Source organism: Pongo pygmaeus, chromosome 12 (genome assembly GCF_028885625.2).
Source record: "Pongo pygmaeus isolate AG05252 chromosome 12, NHGRI_mPonPyg2-v2.0_pri, whole genome shotgun sequence".
Lineage (NCBI taxonomy): Eukaryota > Metazoa > Chordata > Mammalia > Primates > Hominidae > Pongo > Pongo pygmaeus.
The window spans coordinates 122,826,179-122,844,583 of NC_072385.2; the positions used below are offsets into that span (position 1 = coordinate 122,826,179).

Consider the following 18,405-nt stretch of genomic DNA (forward strand, 5'->3'; position numbering starts at 1 on the left):
GTGTTTTTACACTGATCTGTTTTTTCTTTATCTCTCCTGTTCATGCAGACAGGCATGGTACATTGTGATACAGCAGTTGGAACACCGGATTATATATCACCTGAGGTTCTGAAATCACAAGGGGGTGATGGTTACTATGGGCGAGAATGTGATTGGTGGTCTGTAGGTGTTTTCCTTTATGAGATGCTGGTGGGTAAGTAAATATTTTAACTTCTTTTTTCAAAATGCTTCTTATAATACTTTATTTCAGTCAGGAATTTGAGAATATAAGGAAATTAATTGCCTTTGTCGTAGGTAAGAATTGGATTTCTGGAAACTTTGAATTAGTAGTATCTCATAGGGCAGACTGTTAATTGGAAAATTAATACCAAGCCTGATACTGGCATGGTGATTAAATAGAATAAGTAGAATGTAAAAAGATTTAAAAATATATCACCAGGAAATATTTCTCCAGCAGACATTTTTGAATTAAGAAAATATTAGAACAAGAAGCAAGTTTACAGGTTCAGTGGGCCTTCATTCTAAGATTTTCCTTCTTTTTTTTTCTGAGGCAGCGTCTCGCTCTGTTGCCCAGGCTGGAGAGCAGTGGCATGAACGCGGCTCACTGCAGCCTTGACGTCCTAGGCTCAAGTGATCATCCCATTTTGCCTCCCGAGTAGCTAGGATTACAGGCACATGCCACTAAACCCGGCTGATTTTTTTCATTTTTTGTAGAAGTGGTCTCATCATGTTGCCCAGGCTAGTTTCAAACTCCTGACCTCAAGTGTTCCTCCCAGCCTCCCAAAGTGCTGGGATTTTAGGCATGAACCACCACACCTAGCCCTCTAAGTTTTTCTTGATCAATCGTATTTGTTATAATATTTAAATATAAGACTTAATATTTGTCCCAATAGTAGTAGAGAAATAAAAATCTCTTTAGTTTATGTAATTGCATAATTGATTTCGTAAACAACTGTATTCCTTCCATTTACTACTTGCATATATATTGTTTGTAATTCTTGTGAAATAAATTATAAATATAGTGTTTACCATTTGATTATCAAGATAAATATATTTTATAATAACATTTCAGTTTTAGAAAACTCAGAGACAAATTTAGTTATTTCTTCTTTTTTATGACCAAATCAAAATTTGAAAGGCTGAAGTATTTCAAAACTTTCTTTACATCATAGATTTCATTCCTAAGGTTTCCCATTTCTAAGTACTGGGGTCATAAAAATACTTACACCTTCTGGCTAAGGAAGCCAGTGACGTGGCATGGGGATGAGGGTTGAAAATGTAGTTAAATCCACTTTCCAAGGCAAGTATGTCAAGGCTAATAGCATAATATGGAATTAGAGTTAAAAATATACTTTTTAGAATTAGAGAATATATTTTCTGAAAGATGAGCCTAAAAGAAATGGTAGTGTAAAACCTGTATGATAAAAGACTATGGTTATTGCTAAAAAATCAGAAATTTTCGGTAAATTGCAAATTTAAATAATAATTACTCTTGAACTTTTTTTTGGCATAAATTGCTTTCTCTTGATGACTGTCTTGTGTATGTAGCATTGATCTTGTTATGCTTTGTTTCATGTCATAGTATGACCTACTTTATTTTGGGCCTTTCAGAGTGAGTCTGTTTGTACACATCATATGGTCCCATGTAGCTGTCTATTCTCCCATCTCTGGCCTAGGTTGTGTCTTGTAATCTTTTGAAAATAGAATATATTCTCTTTTTTGCCTAGGCACGCTTTCCTAGGGATTTACAAAATAAGATACTTTAGAGGAAGTAATTTGGCTTATTTGATGAAGAGGCCATTTAAATTCTCACGACTGCCAGGCTGGGTGGTGCTAGCTCATCTCTTCAGGAGGCTGAGGCAGGAGGATCACTTGAGCCCAGGAGTTCAAGGCCAGCCTGGGGAACATATGAGATACTGTGTCTAAAAAAGTAATAATAAAAGAGTAAAATTAAAATAAATAAAAATTTTTTAACATAAGAAAGTTTAAAAAGTTAAAAAATAAATTAAAAAAATAAAAAATAAAATACTGAATTCATCACTCCCCTCCACCTTTCTTTGAACACAAACAAAAAATAACTACCTGAAGACATTTTTTGAAGTTTTGGATTGGCTGATTTGGGAAAGTCAGGTTTTCATTAAAGTTGCTTGTAGTGTAGGTGTACTGGCAGAGCCTGTAACACTTGTGGGTTTAGCTGAGTACTGGCCAAAATGGTGCTTTCAATGTTTTCCATCTTTATACTTGCTTCAGTGCATCTATTACAGTCATTAGTAAGAACACTGCATGGGGAGACCATTTCTGCCCTCTTTTAACTGTAGCTATATGTCATTTTAAGCTAGTCACAGTCTGTCTCTCTGGGCCTGACTTCCTGTTATGTAAAATAATAGAGTTGGTTTAACTCTTGCAGCAGCCCTGTCTGGCCTATCATGATGTAAATGATTTAAGTCTGTGCTGTCCAGTGTGGTAACCATTGGTTACAACATGACTTAAAATGTGGCAAGTATAACTAGGGAATTGTGTTTTTCATTTTATTTAATTCATTTTAACTTTAAATTGCCACCTATAGCTAGTGGCAACTGTGTTGTATAACATCTCTAGAGAGTGATTTCAAAATGCTGATCCAGCCCAAGCATTAAAGGACCCTGACGGATCTGACCCCACATAGGAAACCTTTCTCTTGGACTATTCAGTAAAACATTTCCTCTCTTAAGTTAAAAAAAAAAACAAAAAAACTCAACAAATTCGGGAGTTATTGTTGATTTTATTTTGCTTTTAAGGGATGAGAGATCATTGGTGGTGGTAAAATTTAAATATATTCTTTGTTTTAGAATATAACAATATGTCTGTTGTTTTGACTGGGACTCTGTGCCCGTAGAATATTTGTTCTTCCCTGCATGTGACAAATTTAAACTTAACATATTTAAATATTAGGTGAAAAGTGTTTCCTTTGCATTCTCTGTTACATTCAGTATCTTCTTTCTTGAAATTTTAGGGGATACTCCATTTTATGCGGATTCACTTGTAGGAACATATAGCAAAATTATGGATCATAAGAATTCACTGTGTTTCCCTGAAGATGCAGAAATTTCCAAACATGCAAAGAATCTCATCTGTGCTTTCTTAACAGATAGGTAATGTACATTGAATTTCTTTGTAGAGAAGCCCTTTTATGTTAAATTTGTAGAAATAAAAGCATACCTAGCTTATTAACGTATGAAATCAGTCTGCCTCTCATTACCCAAGTAGCATCTGATTCTGGGTTAGCCTTTTCCTTCTGCTAAGCCTGGTGTTGGGCTACCTTGTTGTTATGTGTGTACAGCCCAGTTGTAATTGAACTCTAACCTTAACCCTCATGTCTAAAAAGGAAAAAATAGAACGTGGTAAAACAATGGATTTGAAAGAAATAAAACTTTTGTATTGTTCACATTTTATCCTCCAAGCTGGTTATTCCATATTACTCTTATATAACTTTGAGAGTGTTTTGTATAGGTAAATATTCAACAGGTTATAATCTTAAAAACTATTCGTGTTAGACTTGGGAGTGCTTCCTTCCCAACCCTTTTTAATTTGCATTTGAATATGAGCAAGACTATCCTGGAAATTGTATACTTTTAAAAACAAAATAGATGAACAAAGGTGTGAAAACCTCCCCCAAAAGAGAAGCTAGAAAGCTATTTGATTTCTCTTCCTTGTTCACTCCATTCCATTTTTTTCTAATGTCCCATTTTATGTTTGTGATAGGAGTCATCCTGTCAAAGGACCAACATATACAAGAGGGTGCTCACACCCTCGTTCAAACTTACACATCAGCTTTGTGATCTTGGGGAAATTATTTTTAGTTTTTTGGGAAATAATTTTACTCATCCATAAAACAGTGGGCTCAAATTACATAACTAAGGGCATTTCTAGCTCTAATATGCTAAGATTCCTCAGCACATCTTATTGCTTATTAATTTGTTACAAGCATTACTGCAGTGACTATCCTCACACATTCATCTCTGCATACATTTTATAGGATAAAATCTTAAAGGTGGAATTCTGGGATACACATTTTAAACTTAAGTGATGTTACAAAATTGATCCCCAGAAAAGTTACATCAGTATGTATTTCCATTAACAAAATTGTTTTCCTCTCGTCAAACTGAACATTATAAAATTTTTTCTTTTTTTCATCAAAGAGGATAATTATTTTTATTTGTCAATCATTTGTAGAATAAAACTTTAATAACTGTCAATTACATCGTTGACGAGCAGTCGGTGCTGATAAACTCAAAGTAAAATGGAAATGACGATTTATATATTAAGACCTGGAGATGAGGAGATGTTATCTTTGAAAAGAAGGAGAGACGCCTCTTTCTAAGAGGATAGGGTGGAAGAAGAACACAGCCTGTATGATGTTTGATGTGGGCACTGAGCAGGATTGGTAGGGATGGTCATAATTTGTGCTGGTTGATAAATTGTACAACAGGGTACACCTGTTTTATGTTAATGAAAGGAGTGTTATTCATGAAAGATTTGAATTAGTAGTCATGGGGCAGGGGTGTGCAATCTAAGGAATGATTATAGGTGGAAAACTGATATTTTGAAAATGAGCTAATGCCATAAATATGGCTAGGAGCACTTCCCCTTAAGGTCTACAGTTTTCCTGTTTATGTTAAACATAGCTCCAGGGCCTTGTATAACACAGATGCTCTCTGTTTCCATATAGTCTTCATTGAAGACTCAGAGGATCAAAGAATGAAATTCTTTGTAACATTTTTCATATATGCAGAATAACTTTAATATACATGTAGAGATATAGTTACCAGAATAAATATGGATAGCTTCAAACATAATATATGCGTTGTTTTTAGGAAAGGGAGAGATTTTAAAAATAATATTTCTATTAGAGAAGTTTTGAATAACTCTTCTCTGCCAAAAGTTAGACCTGTGTCTGTTTATATCCTGAAGTTACTGTCATTCAGTCGTGGCACATGCAGGTGAATGTTTTTACTTGATAGTCTTAACGTACTTTCATTTGATGCAAACTATAGACAGCAACATTTTACTTTTCATGACATTTATTGTGCATTACAGTTTTTAAAATCTCTCTAAAGAGATCACATACTGTAACTTGGGATTGCTTATTTTTGAGAAACATTTAAGCTGAAGCTTTTAATACAAATATCTCAAATTTACTTGAGATCTTTATTTTGGTTAAACTGTTGACATAGAGTTAATCTTTTTATTTTATAATTTTTAAATAATACAGTCTTTAACTGCATTGTTTAGGGAGGTACGACTTGGGAGAAATGGGGTGGAAGAAATCAGACAGCATCCTTTCTTTAAGAATGATCAGTGGCATTGGGATAACATAAGAGAAAGTAAGTCAATAAACCTAAATATTTTCATTCCATCACATTCTGAAATTCATAAGTTGATTCCTTTTTTGAAATAACAAGCATGTTTGATAACACTTAATGCTAACTCATTTTTAAATTGAGAAATTTCATTTCAAATTTGTTCTGTGGCAATATTTATAACAATATTCCTCAATATCTTTGCAAACTATTGGCAGTATTTCTCAACACTTTTATAATAAACATTACACATTTCTTAATTTGCCAAGTTAAGCTTTGTAGATCTCAATAATTTTCAGAATCAAGGGAATGCAGTCCTTTAGTTTAAATGTGTTTGACTTGACAAATCAACAATTATTTGTGGAGACCATACTCTGTTAAATATTGCGGTAAGCATAGTAACATATTTTTACTATGTATATATGACATTGATTCATTTTAAGGGTAAGAAATATTTCTGTTTCGAGATTGTAGAAAATGGAGGTCTCTAAATTCTGTGCAAATTATTGCTGCTTGTAATTTTTAACAACTAGAATAATATGTTGCTTTCCTTGTTTAATCTGTATTTAAAACTGATCTAATATAGCAATAAATTACAAAATTTAATTCTGTGAATCGATAAAATGGCAAATGCGCTGCTACAAATTTATATAGTGTTATTAAATAATAAATAATACATCATAATAAAATAGGATGGTTTATATATTTTGGTTGTGAATGAAATAATTTATTTCTTTTCTTTTAATAGCGGCAGCTCCTGTAGTACCTGAACTCAGCAGTGACATAGACAGCAGCAATTTCGATGACATTGAAGATGACAAAGGAGATGTAGAAACCTTCCCAATTCCTAAAGCTTTTGTTGGAAATCAGCTGCCTTTCATAGGATTTACCTACTATAGAGAAAATTTGTATGTGGTTTATTATTTGTTAAATTTTACTGTTTTTAGAATCTAGCTATAAGATGATGTCTTATTTTGAGACTCAATTATAGAAGATAAAGTATTAATTTGTTTTTTTCCAAAAGGACTATCATCAGAAGAATTCTTAATTTTATTTTATTATTTCTGAATGTTATATGTTATTCATTTAAAAGTTATTGCAAGACACCATTCTACATTCTTTTGGGGACATACAATAAAAACAAATACCTATTTTTGAAGAAGCTTGTCATCTCATGAAGGATATAAGGGAATTATATAGTCATAAAGAAGGGTAAAATGTGACAGTTGCCTTAAGAAAGATGCTAAGAGAATCTGGGATGGTTCAGAAGAAAAATAGAAGTCATCTCTTTGGGGTGGGAGTAGGGAGAAATAGGTCAGAGCTCTGGGAAGAGGTGGCATTTTAGCCAAGTCTAACAAGAAAAGGTTTTGAGTGGCTGAAATATGGGGAGGTTAGGGGACAGTTGTGAGGTGTTGAATAGTGGAAGCAAATGTTTGGAATGTGAGCATACATTGGGAGCAGAGCACTCACATTGAGTCCAGTAGCACTCAAACATAGAGCAGGTGCTACTATGTCATTACAGTTTGGAGGACTCGATGAGACTATGTGGTTTTCTGGCCTGTAATCTCTGCATCTAGCAGAAAGTCTGACACAAGATCATTCAATAAATATTGGTTAACTGAAGTGAGAGTATTGTTTGTAAGATTAGAAAATATGTTGAGACTGGGTGTGGTGATTCACACATGTAATCCTAGCACTTTGGGAGGCTGAGGTGGGAGGATAGTTTGAGCCCAGGAGTTCTAGACCAGCCTAGGCAACAAAGTGGAACCCTGTCTTTACAAAAGAAAAAAAAAAAGCTGGGTACGGTGGCTCATGCCTGTAATCCCAGCACTTTGGAGGCTGAGGTGGGCAGATCACCTGAGGTCAGGAGTTCAAGACCACCCTGACCGACATGGAGAAACCCCGTCTCTACTAAAAAATACAAAATTAGCTGGGCATGGTGGCACATGCCTGTAATCCCAGCTACTCTGGAGGTTGAGGCAGGAGAATCACTTGAACCCAGGAGGTGGAGATTGTGGTTGAGCCAAGATCGTGCCATTGCACGCCAGCCTGGGCAACAAGAGCGAAACTCCATCTCAACAAAAAAAAAGAAAAAGAAAAAGAAAAAAGAAAGCCAGATGTGGTGGTTTGCGCCTGTAATCCCAGGTACTCGGAGGCTGAGATGAAAGGATCACTTGAGGCCAGGAGTTCAAGGTTGGAATGAGCTGTTCCAGCCTGGGTGACAGAATAAGACCATGTCTTAAAAAAAAAGAAAAAAAAAAAAAGTGAGTTTTGGGGAAGAATTATCAACAGATGATTGTTGTGTGCTCTGCTAAGAGGCTTTTGACCACCTGGCATTGGGAAGCCACTGAAAGCTGTTCAGTAGTTGAATGAGGCATTAAAGATATTTGAGAAACATATTGTTGACAAACTTACAGTATATCCGTGTGTGTAGTGTGTCATGATCAGAATAACCAACCATTGCAATTTGCCCAGGACTGAGGGTTTTCCTAGGATGTGGCATGGGACTTTCATGCCAAAACCAGGAAAAATCCAGGCAAACCAGGATGAGTTGGTCACCCTAGTAATGAAAATATTCTAAAAACTATTGTCATGCTGACCAAAATGAGGGTATCAGTGCCAGGAAAAACACAAGCATGGTGTAGGCAATAAGGAAGAACACAGTTGGGAGAAATTGATAGTCAAATAGAAGTGATGATTTATATATTTAAGACCCGGAGATAAAGACATGTTATCCTTAAAAAAGGAGGAGAGAAGTCTTTTTCTAGAAGATGGTGTAGAAGAATAAAATAGTTACAGAAACTGTAACTATTACAGGCAGCTCACGCCTGTAATCCCAGCATTTTGGGAGGCTGAGGTGAGTGGATCACTTGAGGCCAGGAGTTCAAGACCAGCCTGGGCAACACAGCAAGACTGTTTCTCCACAAAAAATTTAAAAATTAGCCAGGTGTAGTGGCATGTGCCTGTACTCCTAGCTACTTGGGATCCTGAGGCAGGAGGATTAATTGAGCCCAGGAGTTCGAGGCTGCAGGGAGCTATGATTGTACCGCTATACTCCAGCCTAGATGACAGATTAAAAAAAGAAAGAAAAATGAGATAATAAGATGAAGAGGTGGGAAGTATAGTGTCATTTAGTGAGTCTGGTGCAAACAAAATTAAAGACTAGTTATCCCGTAAGAGGGAAAGGCAAGAAAAGTTTAGCATTTGATTGATTGATTGATGGATGAATTGAGATGGAGTCTCACTTCGTTGCGCAGGCTGGAGTGCAGTGGTGCGATCTCGGCTCACTGCAACCTCCACCTCCCGGGTTCCAGCAATTCTCATGCCTCAGTCTCCCGAGTAGCTGGTACTACAGGTGTCCACCACCATGCCCGGCTAATTTTTGGTTTTTTTTTTTTTTTTTGGTAGAGATAAGGTTTCACCATGTTGGTCACACTGGTGTCGAACTCCGGACCTCAGGTGATCTTGCCCGCCTTGACCTCCCAAAGTGCTGGGATTATAGGCGTGAGCCACCACGCCTGGCCCTAGCATTTTAAATTATTGAAAATGATACAAATGTCTTGAGGGAAAAATATTGCTTCGTTTGTAAATAATGTGTTGAAGTGAAAAGAGAGAAATCTGTGTTTGATATTTAAGTCTGAGAATAACTTGAATAAAACAGCACATAGATTAAAATGAAATGAAAAAATTTATTTTCTCCCCCCTTCCATGTAGGCTATTAAGTGACTCTCTATCTTGTAGAGAAAATGATTCAATACAATCAAGGAAAAATGAAGTATGTATACATTTTTACTGCTGTAGTTATTTTAGTTGCATGTTTAAATATTTTAGTAATACCCATGTTTTTAAAAAGCTAATTTGATGCTCCTTTTAAAATCATGAGATGGCATTCCTTGTGTAATACAGTTTAACATAGCATTGCAATGATTGATTTATGTGAATAGTATCATTATTCAAGACATGATGGCTAGTACAAAGAGGACTTCTACATGGCTTTAGGCTTAATTGAGTGCCAAAAGTGATAGAATAAGTTTGTAAACAACTATAATAACATTTAGAAAATTGACTTCTATAATTTGTAAATGAATGCAAAGCTAAATCATACATGTATATACACATACACATAAATGATGATGCTAAACATTTTTTCTTCAAACTTATGAAAACTAAAGCATTAGGTTGGATAATTTTGTTATGGTTTGTGTTTTAGGAATTTTACAGAACATAACCATCATTTTAATATTTTAATGTGTTTTCTGTTTTGTTTTAAATAGGAAAGTCAAGAGGTATGTTGATGTTGTCAGATATATTGAAAAACTGAGAAAAACTCATCACTCTCGCAAAGTTTAAATATAGTCATATCCTACCTAGCATTTGGAGTACTACATCTACCCAAGAGAGAAGTTCCCAGCCTTTCTTCTACCAAGTATCTCTTATTATTGTTCTGTGGATCTGTTTAAAATATATATTATGTAATTTTGTTTTTATTTATCAAGGACATATAACTGGCAGCAAAAATTTCTGATTAGCATATAGTAACTGGTGTGCTCAAATTATTGTAATGCAGTAGTAGCCAAAAGCAATTAAACTTGACTAGTTCATTAGCCTGTATATTTTTATTAAGGGAAAATAGAGTTTTGCTTAAGATAGATGCAGTATTTAAAACCATGGAGAACCTGATCACTAGAAGGAATAATGGAAAGTACATTGCCATGGGAGTCTAATAGACCTGCATTGATTTTTGCCACTGTCACTTATTAGCTATGCTGCCTTGGCCTGATTATTTACTGTTTTTGAATTTCATTTTCTTTATCAAGTAGATACAATGCTACCATCTTTGTAGGATTTTTGTTAATATTAACAAGACAACATTTGTAAAGTGCCTGATATTTTACCAAAGGCACCGCAGGAGCTCAAAAAGTTAAATCCTTTAAAAAGTAAATAATGTTCCAAAAATGGATTATTTAATAGTTTTGGTAATTTTAGCTTGTTTAAAGACTTACATAGCTAGGGAAAGCTGCTGAGGAGCTAGCTTGTAATTAATTAGCTATCATTTATTCGAAAGTTATTGATTACTCCACAGTAACATGACCAGCACTACGTAGGAAGATATAAAAGAAGAGCTTATATTCTTACTTTGAGCATATTCAGTTGAGTACTCTGAATATTTGTTTTAGATGTATTCATTTTTATCTGACTAGCACAAATAATGACAATATTTTCAAGCAGATAATTCATAGAAAAGCAGCAGAAGATATCAGAGGTGGTATTCTTTATAATGAATTTGAAACTTTGTGTCATAGAACAATTCTGCCAAAGTTAGAGCTTCTTATGCATGGTTACATAAGTATGTTCATACATACATGCGTACTCTGATAGAAAGCAAGAGATGGGGGAGTTTTTCCCTTTATCAGTATAACTCACATTAAGACAGTACAAATACTGTACCATTATAGAGGACATTATGTTTAGTGGAAAGACAAAATAAGCTTATCATTGTTTTCTTTAAGCCTCTCATCTTTAAATATGACCAAAATACGTAATTACAGTTTCTTGTTTTTTTAACAGATTCAGAAAAAACTGTATACATTAGAAGAACATCTTAGCAATGAGATACAAGCCAAAGAGGAACTGGAACAGAAGTGCAAGTATGTTTTGTAGATAATTAAATATTACATTATAAAATTTAAGTTTAAACATTTACTGAAAAAAGGAGAGCGGCCAGGCGCGGTGGCTCACACCTGTAATCCCAGCACTTTGGGAGGCTGAGGTGGGTGGATCATGAGGTCAGGAGTTCAAGACCAGCCTGGCCAAGATGGTGAAACCCACTCTCTACTAAAAATACAAAAATTAGCTGGGCATGGTGGTGGGTGCCTGTAATCCCAGCTACCTGGGAGGCCGAGGCAGAGAATTGCTTGAACCCGGGAGGCAGAGGTTGCAGTGAGCTGAGATTGTGCCACTGCACTCCAGCCTGGGTGACAGAGTGAGACTCCGTCTCAAAGAAACAAAAGAATAAAAAAGAAAAAACAGAAACGGAGAGCTACGGCCTGGCGCAGTGGCTCACGCCTGTAATCTCAACACTTTGGGAGGCCAAGGGAATTACTTGGGAGGCTGAGGCGGGACAGTCGCTTGAACCTGGGAGGCGGAGGTTGCAGTGAGCTGAGATCGCACCACTGCACTCCAGCCTGGGCGACAGAGCGAGACTCCGTCTCAAAAAAAAAAAAAAAAAGAAAGAAATGGAGAGCTACGGGCCAGGTGCGGTGGCTCACTCCTGTAATCCCAACACTTTGGGAGGCCAAGGGAGCTACTTGGGAGGCTGAGGCAGGACAGTCGCTTGAACCTGGGAGGCAGACATTGTAGTGAGCTGAGATTGCGCCACTGCATTCCAGCCTGGGCAACAGAGCAAGACTTCGTCTCAAAAAAAAAAGGAGAGCTACCAAGTAATTATGTAATTACTTTTAAATTTATAGACTATGTTTTATTGTAAATTGGAAGTTATTTACTGTTTCTTTCTGAAATTCTTTAGATCTGTTAATACTCGCCTAGAAAAAACAGCAAAGGAGCTAGAAGAGGAGGTAAAGTTGCCCCACTTTTTTATTAACATTTTTGTTAGTAAAAATCTTTGATGTCTGACTTACCTAAGGAGCTCTCTTAGTACCATAGTAATACGTGCCTTGAAACCTACCTTGTAGTATTGGTGGATAGGACTAAATTATAGGGAAATCATGTTATAAATAGGCTTCATTTTGCAAACTTGAGTTAATTCAGTATGTGTAGATATTTCAAGGGAAAAAAATGCTATTCATAACATTTTAGGCCAAAGTATTAAATAATGATAGTTCAGTAGTCGTGGAAAGTTACAGGAAGTTTGAATAGTAAACAAAACATTTACGGTCTTTATGATTTAAGAGTAGTGTGCTAGTTTACAATCATAGAAAGCATTATTACAGTTTTAACAAAAAAGCAGTGATAGCCTTTTTGAGATCTTTTTTATCTGTTTGGAATAACAAGTATTTTTTGTTTTGATTTTATTTTTATACATACTTTTTTGATAATAACTTTAAGCATTATTTCAGATTACCTTACGGAAAAGTGTGGAATCAGCATTAAGACAGTTAGAAAGAGAAAAGGCGCTTCTTCAGCACAAAAATGCAGAATATCAGAGGAAAGCTGATCATGAAGCAGACAAAAAACGAAATTTGGAAAATGATGGTTTGTGGTGTAGAATATTAATTACTCATCAAGAAAAAAATTAAGTGTGTGTATGTGTGTTATGTTAAGCTTGCCACTGAAATGCTTTTTATCATAGTTAACAGCTTAAAAGATCAACTTGAAGATTTGAAAAAAAGAAATCAAAACTCTCAAATATCCACTGAGAAAGTGAATCAACTCCAGAGACAAGTAGGTGGATCTCAATTTGTAGTAAAGATACTGGGTTTTATTTTTAACTGCGCGATAACATTAGTTTTAGTTGACAGTGTTGCAAAAGGCCTTTACCTCTAATTTTAGAAATCATTTGGAAAATATTTTTCGGTTTTTGTTTATTTTAAATAGTTTCTAATGGGGGAATACATTGACTTATTTTCATTACATACATCTGTGTTTGTTTGTTGTTGTTTGGTTTTGAATGGAACAACAGCTGGATGAAACCAATGCTTTACTGCGAACAGAATCTGATACTGCAGCCCGGTTAAGGAAAACCCAGGCAGAAAGTTCAAAACAGATTCAGCAGCTGGAATCTAACAATAGAGATCTACAAGATAAAAACTGCCTGCTGGAGACCGCCAAGTTAAAACTTGAAAAGGAATTTATCAATCTTCAGTCAGCTCTAGAATCTGAAAGGAGGGATCGAACCCATGGATCAGAGATAATTAATGATTTACAAGGTATTGAAGTCATGGTTGCACTTGAGTTAATTTTGATGATTCTTATTTTAAAAATAACTTTAGATGATGGATAGTGTGCTGGAGTAGGACATTTCTGAATATACTATTCAGAAATATTCTAACGTTAGAATATTAGAAATACATTGATACAAAATTTTATGAACAAAAGATTTAATTTCAAATAGTATGATTTTAAGTATTAAACTCTTCAGGTAGTAGATTGTATTCCATTTGAATTAACTATAAAGCACAGTACCAACAAGTGTAAAACTTCTGCTCACAAACAACAGCTCCAAAATAGAAGGTGGCTTGCAAACTTTTTATTCCTAATTGAATATATATACTTTGTGGGTTTAATGTTTTTAAAAACATTGCAATTTTTAGGTAGAATATCTGGCCTAGAAGAAGATTTAAAGAACGGCAAAATCTTATTAGCAAAAGTAGAACTGGAGAAGAGACAACTACAGGAGAGATTTACTGATTTGGAAAAGGTAAAACATGTTTTATATTTTTGCGTAAGAAAATTGACAGTAGACTTTCAGGTTAGAAAAGTTATTCTAAACTAAGGGAAGTCACTAACTGGAATATTTCCACATGCTCATGGATTCCTTTTGATTTGGACTTGATGTGTAGATAAGAGATGTATCTGCAGGCTTACCATAACACCGTACAAGCAGCCCTCAGCATGCTGGCTGCTCATGAAGTGAGGGGACCCATCCTGGAGTGTGGATAATGAGGATCTCTCTAGGACCCAAGGAAAACTCAAATTTCGACTCATAACATGTCTTAAAAATGCCATATATAAAGTCACCATGACTTTTGGCATTTAGAAGTTTTTCTTTTAAAATACTCTAAGAAGGGGATGATTTCTAGAGTCTATGCAGTTAGCATTTTATTTTCATTCACTTATTTATTTACTCAACTAAATATTCAGTGTGTTATGTGTGGTAGAAATATCAGGATGCAGTCATTGCCTTGAATAATGTCACAGTTGAATAGGTAAGTTTAAATAAAAGTTAAATAAAAGTTTAAAAGTTAAAAGTTTAAAAGTAATAATAAATAGGTAAGTTTAAAAGTAATAATAAAGCACAAAGATAATTCTAATGCAGTATGGCAAATAGAATGATAGACTTATGGACAGGGTGTATGGGATGCATCCCTAACCTGACAGCAGGATAGGTCGGGCAAAGGCACATTCCAAGTTAGGGAGAACAGCATGAGCAAAGACATAGAAGATGGAAAATAAAAAAGGCATTGTTTGTTTTCTGGAGTATAGAGTGGGAGTCAGCAAATTTTAATCGTTTAAAGGCATGATAGTAAATATTTTATCTTCTGTGGGTTATATGGTCTCTTGCAACTGTTCAGCCCTGCTGTGATTCATAAAGGAATGGATGTGGCTATGTTCCAATGAAACTTAAAAAAGAAAAAGACATCAGGTTAGATTGGCCTGAAGATCACAATGTGGTTGTTATGTAAGGACATGAGGAATTCAGTGGTCAGAGTGAGGCTACAGAGCTCGGCATGGTAGATCATGCAAGATCTATTAAGAAATGTTGAATATAGTAATGGGCTAGCCACTTAAGGGCTTTAAATTGGATGATCTTATTAGAGGTACATTAAAGATAGATCACTGTGTACTGTGTGGAGAAAAGATTTGAGGAGGACAAGACTAGAGGTAGAGAGACCAGTCAGTAGACTTTTTCAGTAATGCTGATAAGGAATAATGGGAGACTTAGTACAGCCATTAAAAGGTTGGAAAAATTGGAAGACTCAGAAATATTTGGAAGACGAATATTTGGCAGCACTTAGTAGTTGATTAGATATGGCATATGAGTAGCAGTCAAAGATGAGTCCCAGATTTGTAGGTTGTGACAAGATATATAGTGATGCTGTTAATAAAGAATAAAGGAAAAATAGCTCATGAGACAGTGATAAACCCACTTTAGTCCTCTTAAGTTTGAGGGTACCTATGAGACAGCCAAATTAAGAATGTCTGCACTGCAGTAGGCTATAGTAGTAGAAGTTAGAAATATTTGAGTCATTGGTGTGTAAGTAGCTGAAATCATGTGAGTGGAATAGCCCATCTGGGAAAAGACTGTGTAAAGTAGTGATTTTTTTTTTTCTTTTTTAGGACAGAGTAGATTACTCTGTTGGTGGATTATGTGCTTTGAGAAATCATTTTTCGTATGAAAGGCTTTATTTGGAAAAAAGCCTTTATCATATTTATGATATGAACTATAAAAATCAAAGAATTAGAAAACCTTTGGGGTTTATGTAGAAAATAGGAGGAGCATTGGGGCTTAGATCACCAACATTTAAGGGACAGCTGGGAAAGCTTCAGGAGCAACAGGAAGGATGCAAGCAGAATGGAGAGAACCAACTAAGTACAAGGTCGGCAATGCCAAGGGATAGTTTTAAGGGGGGCAGTGAGTTCAAATAAGATAAGACTGAAAAGGGTCTTTAGAATTTGATATTGAGAATAGCATTGGTCTTTTTGTTGAGATTAAGTGAGCTCGATACAGATCTCAGAACAGCAGAGTGGGGGTGTAGACTATTGGGTACAGTGGGAAGTAGAGAAGTAGAGTATGTAGATTACTATTCTAAAAGGTTTGAGTGAAGACGGGAGGGGAAATACTGAACATTCTAATTAAGACTGTTAAAAAACGAGTTAAGGTTGAGCACCATGGCCCACACCTATAATCTCAGCACTGTGGGAGGATCACTTGAGCCCAGGAGTTCAAGATCAGTGTAGGCAGTGTTTAATGAGACCTTGTCTCTACATTAAAAAATAAAATAAAATAAATTAGCCAGGAGTGGTGACAAACGTCTATAGTCCCAGCTACTTTGGAGGCTGAGGTGGGAGGATTGCTTGAACCTGGGGAGGTTGAGGCTGCAATGAGCCGTAATCAAACCACTGTACTTCAGCCTGGGTAACAGAGCAAGACTCTGTCTCAAAAAAAAAAAAAAAAAAATTAGAAAGCTTTTGAAATTGTGAGCTAGTCTTTTTTGTTGATAGCTGCATTTTAAATATTTAATAGGAAAAAAGCAACATGGAAATAGATATGACATACCAACTAAAAGTTATACAGCAGAGCCTAGAACAAGAAGAAGCTGAACATAAGGCCACAAAGGCACGACTAGCAGATAAAAATAAGATCTATGAGTCCATCGAAGAAGCCAAATCAGAAGCCATGAAAGGTATGCATTTTTTAAAGAGGGTTTTCCAGCAGCGTCTTCCTAAGAATTGATTCTGTGTTAGCTTTTTGGTTTTGAAACATATTTGTTTATATTTCATTGTCAAATATTGGGAATTGGAGGGAAAAATACTATTAGGGAAGCTTTACATAGATATTATATTATTTTTCCTTTGTATCGTTACAGTAATCATTTCTAAGATAGTAAGACCCAAACACAAAATTACATGATCAGATTTTTAGATCAGAGATAAATTAATATTTCTCAATATTATATACCTGGTAATATCTGTACCACTCTGTATATGTGTATCAGTAGTAAGAAAGAATATCTGAACTTGACACGCTGTGTATCTGTTACTACTGATACAGGTAATTCTTGTAATACAAGAGTTTCGTATTATAAAATTCTTGCCAGTTTATGCAAGGTAAGGATTTAAACGTAATAGCTGGTCTAACTAGAATGTAAGTTCACTGAGTATTTTGATCTCTAACGTGATGAAGATACTAGCCAGATTTGGTCGAAGCCATATAATACTAATAGATAACAAAGTTAACCTTCCCATAAACTAGACTTTATCCTGGAATTGTCTTAGGATAATTTTTTCTTTTCCAAACTGACTGTTTATAATGACTCTGAAATTCCAAAGAAAATCAGTACTTTAAGCTATTCTTGTGAAAGGCTTAAAACTCTTGAACAGAAATTTATTTTCATATTGAGGCATAACATGAGTAAAATAACTTAGAAAAAATAGCCTTTTAATTATTGCATGTAATTAAAATGGTAGATTTTCTTAGTAAAAATCAGTGTAGTTTAAGGTACTAAATCAGGATGATAAGAAATGAAATGAGTACTTTATTTAGAAAAATCTAATTGTAAGGGAGAAAGTTACTGGGCCATATTTCCTTTGTCTGTAGCCTAGAAGACAGAGTTGAATTATTTTCACTGAGGTATAATTTACGTGCAATAATAAAATGTAAACATTTTTGATGTTTTGTGATATGCTCACATAACTACTGTTCAAAACAAGATAAAGAATATATCAGGCTAGGCATGGTGGCTCACATCTGTAATCCTAGCACTTTGGGAGGCCAGGGTGGGAGGATCTCTTGAGCCCAGGAGTTTGAGACCGGCCTGAGCAACATAGCAAGACCCTATGTCTACAAAAAATAGAAAAATTAGCTGGATGTAGTTGCATGCGCCTATAGTCGGAGCTACTTGGGAGTAGGACTCTCAGTATTCCTGCAATGATGCAGGAACATTGCTTGAGCCCAGGAGTTCAAGGCTCCAGTGAGCCATGATTGCATCACTGCACTCGAGCCTCAGTAACAGAGCAAGACCCCATCTCAAAAAAAAAAAAAGGACTATTTTCATTATCTCAGTAATGCCTCTTTCTGTTCTCAATGCCTACATTATGGTGATTTTTTTTTTAAATGAGGACATTTGTTTAGTGATTATTCTCTGAACTGATAAAAATGAACCAATTCAGTATTAACTACCATTTTTTTCAAACTATTAAAACGCTAATGTAAGATACATGATGACTTCCATATTTTACACATGAGTACACAAAACTGTTAAATATTATAGATGGTTTCAAATCTGAGGCTAAAGCCTTTGGTCCTTCTGTTGCATGTCATTGGCTCCTTGGATTAAGAACATGGCTTACCAAATAATTACTAGCTATGTGACCTTGTCTAGTTATTTAAACTTTCTGTGTCTTGTTTCCTGTAAAGGGACTATTACAGTATTATTACGTTGTTGTGAAAATCAAGTGCAATAAAACATGTAAAGTGTTTAGAAATGTTAACTATTATTAGTACTACATGGGGAATGTTTCATTTTTCTGCACTTTTGAAGACCATTCATTAAACACTAAATATTCATAGGTTTAATTTTTACCTAATACAGCTTTATAATAGATGATAATTAGATGTTGAGCATTAATTATGAAAAAGCAGAGGAGCCTTAATTGAATGCGAACT

General features: G+C 35.2%; 1 protein-coding gene across 1 annotated transcript in view; it reads left to right on the top strand.

The window, feature by feature from the left end:
• The window catches only part of ROCK2 (Rho associated coiled-coil containing protein kinase 2), a 164,343-nt gene that overhangs the window by 116,587 nt on the left and 29,351 nt on the right, over positions 1-18,405 (top strand). The window contains exons 6-18 of the mRNA XM_054474394.2: positions 49-193; positions 2,993-3,131; positions 5,272-5,363; positions 6,088-6,247; positions 9,054-9,114; positions 9,614-9,625; positions 10,908-10,987; positions 11,866-11,914; positions 12,416-12,551; positions 12,649-12,740; positions 12,979-13,225; positions 13,610-13,716; positions 16,264-16,423. Coding sequence (XP_054330369.1) covers positions 49-193; positions 2,993-3,131; positions 5,272-5,363; positions 6,088-6,247; positions 9,054-9,114; positions 9,614-9,625; positions 10,908-10,987; positions 11,866-11,914; positions 12,416-12,551; positions 12,649-12,740; positions 12,979-13,225; positions 13,610-13,716; positions 16,264-16,423 — 1,480 coding nt within the window. The remainder of the gene's footprint in view (positions 1-48; positions 194-2,992; positions 3,132-5,271; positions 5,364-6,087; positions 6,248-9,053; positions 9,115-9,613; positions 9,626-10,907; positions 10,988-11,865; positions 11,915-12,415; positions 12,552-12,648; positions 12,741-12,978; positions 13,226-13,609; positions 13,717-16,263; positions 16,424-18,405) is intronic.